Source organism: Brugia malayi (genome assembly GCF_000002995.4).
Source record: "Brugia malayi strain FR3 genome assembly, contig: Bm_v4_Chr2_contig_001, whole genome shotgun sequence".
Classification (NCBI taxonomy): Eukaryota; Metazoa; Nematoda; class Chromadorea; order Rhabditida; family Onchocercidae; genus Brugia; species Brugia malayi.
The window spans coordinates 10,190,103-10,200,727 of record NW_025062476.1 but is presented as its reverse complement, the minus strand read 5'-3'; the positions used below and the strand labels follow the sequence as shown (position 1 = coordinate 10,200,727).

Here is a 10,625-nt window from a genome sequence, read left to right as displayed (position 1 = left end):
TCCTCGTACTTTATGCTTTATATATCGTTTTCTGTTTGGGTATGTTCTAATGGTATTGGTAGCTTGAGCTTGAGCTTTACATTCCCTTCAGTATTTGCATTTTTCTTGGATTTATTGATTGATCTGCCCCTGGTTGGCTTATTACGACTGCTTATAATAATCTTCAGTCTAGAGTTCTTAGAAGTATCCGTGTCCGGTACACTTTGTGTTTTGTCTGTTCTCTTTAAAGTTGATGCCACTGTAACTGTTTGTTTATTATTACTTTCTGAACTTTTTTTTTTTTTTTTTTTTGGAAACTTGAGCTAATTTATTAATATTTGATGGAAAAGTCTTAATAAAGTTCACAGTTTGGAAAAAACACATTTTCTTAAAATCACTAGCTTATTTTTCTGAGGAGAACGCGCAATGAAATCATTCAGGGATTCGAAAATTTAGTATGTCAAGGAACAGTTTATTTGAGTGGATGATTAAACCATGACCCGCTGTAGACTTCAGGGATATTTCGCTGAATCGGAAATGTTATTTTAATTTTTAAGAAGTAAATGCACCGGAAGAATGACTTACCAAATTTGGGTGCTGAAATGCTGTGCAGTTCACCGAACGAAGTATTGCTGTATTTTCGGTCAAGTCGCTCAGTGAATTTGTCATCATCCTTTAAGATTCTCGGTAGTAGAGTCGAAATAGTCCTTTTATAAACAGTATCCTAAAGTGGTCATCTGCGCTGGATATTAAAACATCAATTCACAGTCTCAAAATTATTCTATCTCACAAAATCCTACATAGATTTCCTGAAACAAACTTTCTAGAAGATGCCAGTCTTTCCGATTACAAAACTAAAACTAAATCAAACAAAAGCAATAATTCTGAGTAAAATAATGACTGGCATATGATTGCTATGTTAACGGTGATAATTAAAAAATTCAAAATACCTCCCCGAAGGTATCTTTATCCGCAAGAAGTACTGGTATTTCTTTCCTTGATATTTCAAGTTTTTTTTTCTCGTATAACAATTTTAGAATACAACGTGCTAATTCAACTGCTAAGATTACCATAACAGCGTACATTATCACTATGTAAAACTATAAATGATGCAATAGAAATGTAAATTATTATCAATTGACGGAGTACATTCATGCGTCATACAGCCTTTGCATATTCAGAAACTAAAAAATAATCTTTTGCTTGATTTATCGAGAAAACTTTGATTAATGAAGAATCAAAAGAGAGTGTTTAGATCAGGAGAAGGATTGAAATTCTTGAATCGTTCCTTGCCTTCAATTCATATTATTGAAATTCAAACACACCGTTGCTTGTTCCTTGCCATAAAACATTATATAAGACAATGTTTTATACATTTTCAACCGCTTTAAAGCATGCAAACTTATAACATTAAACCAAAATGTATGAAATGGTTTTTTTTTTTTTTATGAGGCAATGCGATGTGTCATTACGCTGTGATTATCAAATGATAAATTAAAGGAAAAATCCCTTTCCCAGATGATATCAAAATTAATTTCTCGTCTCCCTATTAAGTTTATCACTTAATGAAGAAACGAAATATAAATCATTCATCCCAACTTTTCTGGGAAGTAACATTGTTGATTTTGAACATTACTGAGTCTGGGAAGTGGCATTACTGACCAAAACATTGCATTTTGCATTATTAAAAGTGAACAGTTTTTATATATTTGATCTGAAGCTATTCTAAGCCTCAGACAACTTTCCAATTTAACTTGAGCACATCTTTATCCAATTTTAAAAAGAGCTTTTAGAAAAAAAATAGCAAATAAATAAATAAAATAGATATACATCACTGGAAGAAAGTTTGAATTGAGGTTTTCTTTCTTCCCTCTTCTCATATTTCCGTATTAAATTTGGCCACTTTTATACTGATGAGACTGCAAGTTAATTAACTGATACCCAAGTAATCTAAATATTAGATTCATTTATTTCACAGCCCTTACTATTAGATCAGATTTTACTTGATCCTACAAAAAAAAAAAAAAAAAAAAAAAAAAACAAAGTAATTGGTTCTTTTCTAGTGTTATAACCCACTGCTTTTCTTTACTACTGCTTCACTTTTGAAAAACGGCATGTGACAAAAACTGAAACGAAGATTTTTAACAATAAATGTACAAATGGAGATCACAGCCTATCAAAACCCTTCTAATTTCTTCTGAGTTTGTTTCTCTTGTGAATTTTATGCAAAATTAAACATAACAAACAGACCAAAATATACTACATTATTCTCATCAGGTAGATGGAACAAACAACAATGGCTCGTTAGTACTGCAAGATGGATGGATCCATATAAACATATGCTCTAGAGTCGATATTCCGACGATAAGACAGAATATAATGGAAGCTTCTATAGCAATCATCGCACATATGAGCTGGACTTATCGGGAAACTTTCACTTTCAACTATCCAGCTAAAAAAGGAATAAGTAAAGGATTAAGTAGCCGGAAGATGCAGTAAATAATTAACATATAACGTTAAAAGATAATAACTTTTTTATACACTTACACATCTTTTTTCTTCCTCCGTTTAACCTTATACAAATGATTAACTAATCACTGATAAATTCTCACAGCCATCACCATTCTGTAGGAAGAAAATCAATCGGAATCGAAAAAATAATAATTTACTCGGCGATCCGTTTATGGCATGTAATGCAATAGTTTTCCAAACTTGTGTCGGACAATTTTTGAGGGAAATCGATCGGATAATCCTGTATATCCATCAATCGTAGATCGGTGAAGAAGAAAACATGCTCGCAATTACCCTGATGAACATAAACATATGGATATCCAAGGCGACACACCAAATCTTTGACCTGAAATGGAAAGTAGTATAATGGAAACTACAGCTACTGTGAGGTAAGCAATAAATAGCATCACTTTTTCGTATAATGTATCACTGCATTATTCAACAGAAACATACGGAATAACACAAGTTTAAACATAGAGGTGGTACTTTTTTATTAAATGGTACATTTTACTACCAGTCATATATTTCCCATAGTACCAATGTAACAGGACAAAGATTCAGAACTGATCAATTAAGTTTATGCTACATTAACCTTGCCCTCGTTGAGACTTTTGACTTGTGTTGGACCAAAATCTCTTGGTTTTCTTTTCATCCATTCACGTATAGGTCTAGAAAGCGTGTATAATAACATTACAATACAAAAGTTTAGGAAACTTAATATCCTTCAATAACTGTGAAATTAAGTTTCTAAAAATTATGTATTTAGCAGTTAGTTCGTCACTATTTATAAAAAGTGTCTGCTGATATAAACAGAAAAAAGTTATTTTAAAAAAGTAACAGAGATCGTCAATATGGACGAAACTATAAAAAATTGGTTCAAAAATTGCTGATAAGAACTGATTACTCTGAGATATCAATGTGAGGTTCAATTTTCGAATTATCAATTTGTAACAGTGTTTCCTTAGATCCAGTGTAGGTTTCTGCTATATAAAATGTATCATGGATAAACAAGAATGATGATGGATATTTGAACTGAAAAATACATCATAAATTGCAAAAGAGAAAATGGAGTTTCCGAAAAAACTTTATTTCATTCAAGTAGAGCAACTTGATTAATTCTAAATAAAAAATCAAAATTTTGTAAAATGCAACTTCCAAATGTAGCCACAATTTACAAGAATACCATGTTAAAATCATGCAGCTGCGGCACTTTGTCTTCATCTACTGCCGTTCCATAATCTGCAGTACAGCGAAATAAACTATGCAACTCAAGCAAAGATGTCTCACCCCGTAATAGAAATCGCCAATATGGACGCAGCTATAAAAAAATTGGTTCACCAAATTGGTTAAATTAATTTCTACTTAGAGTGGAGGGCTTATTAAACGCTCTGCACATACGGATCCTTTCCCTCACCGTTTTACTACTCTGTTTGCACAAAAGGATGATATCTACATATCTTCGGTATAACATAAAACTTGACACTGCTAAATTTTTTACTAACAATAATCAATGCTTCAACACTTGTACATGAACGAAGTTCATTAACCGCAGTGTAAAAAAAATTCATATACATATCTTTGGGTTATTCAGAATTTTGTAAGTAACTTTTACCGTCGCGTTTCGCTTTTCTAAATATTCCAAAGCTTTATTGTATGGTTTACAAATGACTACAATTACCACGATATCATTTACTACCGACTGCTTATATCCATCATTTCGACTATGTCTCATTTCCTGAAATTTAACAATCGTAATAACGTAATAGTAACAGGAATTATCAGTTCACAAGAACTAGTTGCAGATAGTTTTAATTCCTCTCTCTCCCTTTCTCTCGACTACTAATGCATGGTAGTGATACAAACCCACATTTTCGTAATAGTCACCATATTTAAGTACTGTACTACCGTAGCACATGCTCTGTTGTATATTTCTCCTCATCTTTAGATCTTGTTCACGCTGCCTAAAATTGAATGTTTTATTTTTGTGAGATATAATTCCCTATGTCAAAGTGAAGGAGCTATTAATCTCCTTCACTTTCTTATCCAATAGTACTTTATTTTATTAAAAAAAAATCCGAATTTCTGTCTTAAGATAGAGAAACGGATAACAAGAAAGTAAGAGAGCAAAATTTTACCGTGGATCATCATAAGGACCCGCTGGTTTCTTCTTGATGGGATTAAACATATCTAACACTTTTTTTTTCAATCTGTAAATCAAACAGAATTTTAAGTATTTTATTTCTATACTAAAGGAATTCAATTGTGCTGGGTAGAAATAGTCAACAAAAGAGATAAAGAAGTTGAAATTTCCAATAACTTCACTCTCTAGTAAATAGTAAAACATAAAATAAAATACAGCAACTGAAGTAGACTTCGAATGGAAGACATTCTAATCACGTCAGCATTATAATAGCAACAAGAATCATGCAATGAATTTTTTAATAAGTCAAATGACATTATTGACTAATGCTGTAACATGCTACTGTAACAATTAAATTACATACTTCAAAGTTTCTAGCTCTGTATCAGCCGGTATATCTTCAAGGTCAACTTTCTTCCGAAAGAATATATCTCGTTTATTGAGCAAAGCAAAATTATTGACACTGAAAAAACCTCTTTAGCATAAGAAAAATCTTTTCGCACGAAAGACAGTAGGAATTTAAGCTTAAATCAAAAGAACTTATTAAAGTTACAATTCAAATGAGACAATTTAATAGTATACCAACACAACTATATGATACCATAATTTCACCATAGATTTAAATTTTAGCTTGGGGAGAAAAAAAAATTTTTAAACTTAAAAAAAAGAACAATAAAAATTTTAAAGTGAGAAAGATATTCAAGCAGTAATGGAACTTACTCTAAACTAAAAGTCATATCTCTTGCATCATCACCCTGCATGCCAAATACCTTTTGCAGTTTTGCAGTTGTTGCTTCGTTATCATTTATAGCTTCGCTTTCAAGCAACACACGTTTATGAACATGTGACGGAGCTTCAGGCATATCAGCCGGATAACTGAACTCCAGTAATGGTTCCAATGCAACCACACTTCGCAGACAATCTCGTTGTTTCCGTGCCACCTAATCTTAGTAAAGTTACAATTCAAATGAGACACTTTAATAGCATATCAACACGATACTATGAGATATCTTAATTTCACCACAGATTTAAATCTAGGCTTGGGAAGAAAGAATGTCAACATAACAATTTTAAAGTGAGAAAAATTCAAGAAACTCAGGAAAGAAAATATGGTAGAAAAATAAGTGAAGAATATGATATGGAGAACATCATGAGCATTGTCCAAAAATTTAGAATTTCTTGAAAACATTCAATCCAACGAATTTAATTATTACTCAAGAAAAAGTAAACAAACACCTGTCCAAATGTGTTGAAATTGACAAGAGGTGAAATGAATTCATTCTCCTCTGGTTTGATAATTTTATCCATTGCCATCTTTCCTCTTTTTGCTTGCTTTAGTAATGTACACTGCAAGAAACAATAATATGTGATCTTCAATCGCTAACAACAAAACATGCGATGAAATTTCATTTTGTGATGATTTGAATTTAAAACTTTAGAGAATTTTAAATAATTTCAAATCATGACTTATTTGTATTAATCTAATTCTTACTCCAACATGGATTACAACTTTGACTCTCCATATTTACAATATTTGTTTGTGAACAAAATACTTTACTAACAAATGTCACCAAAGTAACTATTCTACAGTTAATGAAACAACTAATAATATAGAAATTTAAAGGACGAAATAATTTCATACAACGTTTCATGGAAACTTCCTCTGCAATAATTTCAACATCCGGGAGTTTTAAATTGGGACTATACGATATTGGTTAAGGACAATGTTTCAAAGACCGTTTACGGTAAGGAGTGATACGAGCATCCGGAATTCAGACAAGTTGGTTATCCTACGAATTAAAGGCATGATTACTGTAGTATTACCTGGTCACTTAGTCATTTGATTGGTGAAGTATTACATTCCGAATGTAAACTCCAATTGAAGAGGAAATGAATAAAGCATAAAACAAGCCAGTAATACTCTAATATAATCACATATTCATTGATTTGCTAATTTAAAGGAAATTTTTTTAAATTTAATTTTGTTAGATTTCCTATACTACAGAAAGAAACTGTTGGCTCGTCTACCTCCCATTAATGGTATCAGCAGTAAAACGATGGTATCTTTGATGCATGTGAAATGCTATAAAGGCGAAGATGCGGATGTTTACACTTTCGAAAAGGAACCCTTATTGTTTACTGTAATGGGAGAAGAAGTACTTTATCCTACAGGTTCGTGAAGTTATCCAAAAAGATTAGTGTGAGGTGATGTAATGTTGTCGTATGACGCAGGTTTAGGATGTCTGCTACAAACAGGTCTTTGGAATGAATTCTGAGAGTAATAAAGAAAGAATAGCTGATCCTTTACTTGCTTTTTTTTCAGTTTACTTGACATGGAAAATACCCGATGCTTTTCCTGTACTTGTTATAAATGAGTTTGTATATCAAAAGTTGTTGCAAGGTGCTGATTTATTCCTTCAAGGTGAGTAGTTTCCAAAAAGTTTTAATGTTTTTCTGGGAGCTGTTAATCTTATTTTATTTTAGGTGTAATTCGTCCGTTACGGCAAACTTTGGAGTTTGGTAGCCACGCAGCAGTAGCGATTTCTGTGTTAACATCATCAAAACAGCTTCGAGGTTGATCGTTTTTTCCTGGTTCTATTCGCTTTGATATGACTCATCATATTCCTTCATAGTAAATGCCTTGCTTGTTACTTTTTCCCTTTTGGTATATAAATTAATTGTTTAGATTCGATTTACATTAATATCTGTATAAGCAACTTTTGGATTAATTGACAAATTGGAAATAAGTGAAATTTGTATATTTGATTTATAAAATCAACTGTAAAATTAATTTTATGGGCATTTATTGTTTTTTATAGTTTTACAAGTCAGCAACAATATATGTATTTAAGGTCCTGTAGCTGTAGGGTATTCATTAATGTCATCGATGCAAATGATCGCAAATGGCATGCAAGGGCCGGGTGTTCGTTTATTGCACTTTTACGGTGACTTGCTTTGGTTAGCTTTTGTCATTTATGCAGTATGTGTACTTGTATATGTATGTACACTATACTATAACTATATATACTGTAAGACACTGGAATTTTTCCTTAATTATATATGACATTTCAGTGTCATTGAATTAGTACGCCTATACAGCTTCAGGTTTCTTACGGTTCAAATGGTGATTACCTCATATTCGAGTTACTCGATTTTTGATCATTACTGTGGTTATTTCACAACTGTTCTAATATCTCAAAAAAGCTTTATGTATTTAGGGGTGTGGGAACTCATGAAAAACCCTTGGAGATCTCAGCTGAAAGGATGAATTTAGCAGACACATTACCTGGAAGCTATGAAACTGAATTTCCAAGTTTGGGTTCCCTAGTTTTGGATGAAAAACCCAGCGAAGTGCATGTTGAAGGCTCTTCATTTGATACTGCTTTGGATGATAAGTCAAAAAATAATGGCTTAATTAATGCCTCGGAAGAACAAGCTGAAGAAGAACTTAAGAATTTCGATACGGCGGAAACTTTGGTTAGTTTTTCCGGGACTATTTATTTGTCTATTTAATGAGTTTTGAAGGTAATTAACTAATATTAGATAAGACTACTAATACTTCCAGAAACTTGTCTGTATGGACTTAGTACGATATGTTCTAGTTTTGTCCGTGGAATCATTTTATAAGATTTTCTATGTATGAAAATGCATAAAAATTCTGGGATTTTAAGAAAATGAGTTTTTTCCAGCTGGAACGTTGTTTCTTGGCTGCACTGAAGTATCGTGTAACCAAAAAAGGGCAGCTGCCATTGGATGTTGGTGAATTTTATTCACACTTCCTCCTTCCATGTTTACCATCGGGTCGGCGGATTGATATGAAAAAAACGGTTTATAAGAAATTCAGTGTTTTTCTGGAGCATATTAACAAAAGCGGAAGTGAACCCATTGTAAAGCTTATAATAAATAAAAATAAAGGATCTGGAATGATTACAGAGGTTTGAATTGGAAACCACGTTTCCCTTTTTTTTTCTTTCATTTTGCAATTTTTTGTACTGATTTCATTTCCATTCATGAAGATTGAGCCTTCCTGAAATTATCTTTGTTGTTATTTTTTGTTCTGTGTCTCTATATTCTTTGTTCAGAATATCCTAGCAGTTACTGTCATTGGAAAAATGAGTGGATTTGGTTTGGACGACAAGATAAAGATATTTTTGTACAGTTTAATATTTTCCAATAATTTTTAAATTGACAGCTATTAACGTTTCAGATAAATTGGATGCATCCATTCTTGAAGGATTTTGAGATAACTGATGAAAAAATTGATGATATAAAAACTGAAAAGATGCTAATCAAAGTGGACGACTACCTTGCAGTTACCGAACCAGTTTCGGCAATTTTTCGGAATAAATGTGGGAAAAGTGATTTGATGGAGAAGGTACAAGTAAGACAGATAATCACTTCATACGTTAAAAATATGGTGAGTCATACATTCATATGGTATCTTTTTTTTATCTTCAAAGCACATGTACTAGTGTTTCCAAAACTTTGCCAATTCAGTTTTTTTCTTTTTTTCAGTTTTCTAGTTGTACTGAGAAGATTATATAGGGATTATTTCCTATAATTTAGATTGTTTTATTGCTGAAATTTTATAATATTATCAAGCCAACCACGAGTTTTCAATTCGACTTGGCATTTAGAAGTTTGATTACAGTAAATATCTGACCACACAAGTATCTATTTTTGTTTAATGTTAATTTTGATTCTCTCAATCCACTTTGTTGTTATATATCTTCTGCACGTGATTTAACTATTTAAATATTTTAAGTCATTACTTTGCAATATTTTTAGAATCCAACCATAGAGGGAAAACTAGTCATACCTAATGACAGTGTATTGGTGTCACTGTTGGGATCTCGGGAGTCAGTGGACTGGAATACACTGTTCCAGAAAATTATATCAAAAATGACAAAAACATATGTAATTACGTGGGCTGATGGACGGCAACTGGTACGGAAGACAACGCTACCAAAAATTACATTTAAGGTTAAAGTTCTTCAATATTAAATAGACTATTATTGATAAGTTTACACTCGATCTTCCTTTTTCTGCTAAGCAAATTATTTTTCTCTATAGATGCAACAGTTTGATACATGCTTAGTTCGTAACGCACTAAAGACTTCTACCTAATTTCATAATATAATGTAACTGCTTTCTATGTTTTGATTGTTTTATATATATATATATATATATATATATATATATATGTTACGAATTAATATAATTAATTGTCATATTATGTAAAAATTATTATATTCAATCACAATTGCACATAATAATCGATACTAGATGTAGAAATTGTGATGACACTGGCATTTTGAAAATTGTTAATTATAGATTTATTTTTTTTTGTAGCCACTTCTACTCGTTACTGACCCAAAATATGCATGCATTGAAATATGTGAAATGAAAATGTGAAACGAAGTGAAAGAATTTCTCTGATGCTCTGACATTAACACTTAAAATTCATGCATTTTCTTTAAGTCATGCATTTGAAAAGTTTAATTTCAGAGGAATTCTACAGTTGTAAGTTCTAGATTGAAAATCGCGCTGGTAATAAGAAAGTAACGTTAGTGAATAATCTAAGCATTTATGGAATCGACCCTAAAAAACTTTGTCGTGAAATACAAACTGGTGTGGCAACAAGTGCTGTCGTTGTGAATAATGCTGCAGAATGCGAGGGCTTTCAAATATTAGTGCAGGGAAACCAGGTAAACCTTTATTCCTCACTTAGTGTCTAGGAATTTCAGTATCATGAACTTTGTTAAGAGCTAGAACTATCCAAAGTTTTTATTTTAATAAACTGACTGTCGAATCATTTTCTTTTAATGTGAACTAGTTTTTGCAGATTTCTTTGATTTCAATTATATTTTGAATCATTTTTTCCATTACTTTTTCCATTATTTTCAGATTCTCTTTATCAGCAACCTTCTTACCAAATATGGTATTGAGAAGAAGTATATGACAGGTCTCGAACTCATTCCAAAGAAGTGATATG

At 31.8% G+C, this 10,625-nt stretch overlaps 3 protein-coding genes across 3 annotated transcripts; 1 reads left to right on the top strand and 2 right to left on the bottom strand.

Moving 5' to 3' along the window:
- Positions 1–17: 17 nt before the first annotated feature.
- Positions 18–1,355, bottom strand: Bm9796 (Uncharacterized protein; the record flags this gene model as incomplete). The annotated part of the gene is made up of 4 exons (XM_001891693.2): positions 18–238; positions 565–703; positions 930–1,079; positions 1,305–1,355. The coding sequence occupies 4 exons, from the start codon at positions 1,353–1,355 to the stop codon at positions 18–20; spliced, it is 561 nt and encodes a 186-aa protein (XP_001891728.2).
- Positions 1,356–2,283: 928 nt separating this feature from the next.
- Positions 2,284–5,944, bottom strand: Bma-snpc-3.4 (uncharacterized protein; the record flags this gene model as incomplete). The annotated part of the gene is made up of 11 exons (XM_043079136.1): positions 2,284–2,431; positions 2,649–2,836; positions 3,083–3,158; positions 3,395–3,522; positions 3,674–3,808; positions 4,103–4,225; positions 4,358–4,451; positions 4,626–4,697; positions 4,995–5,093; positions 5,351–5,571; positions 5,867–5,944. The coding sequence occupies 11 exons, from the start codon at positions 5,942–5,944 to the stop codon at positions 2,284–2,286; spliced, it is 1,362 nt and encodes a 453-aa protein (XP_042935070.1).
- Positions 5,945–6,354: 410 nt separating this feature from the next.
- Bma-eif-2D (Translation initiation factor SUI1 family protein) lies at positions 6,355–10,621 on the top strand (the record flags this gene model as incomplete). The annotated part of the gene is made up of 11 exons (XM_043079135.1): positions 6,355–6,410; positions 6,636–6,802; positions 6,954–7,052; positions 7,115–7,204; positions 7,483–7,588; positions 7,849–8,107; positions 8,320–8,565; positions 8,838–9,047; positions 9,419–9,613; positions 10,165–10,338; positions 10,538–10,621. The coding sequence occupies 11 exons, from the start codon at positions 6,355–6,357 to the stop codon at positions 10,619–10,621; spliced, it is 1,686 nt and encodes a 561-aa protein (XP_042935069.1).
- Positions 10,622–10,625: the final 4 nt, after the last annotated feature.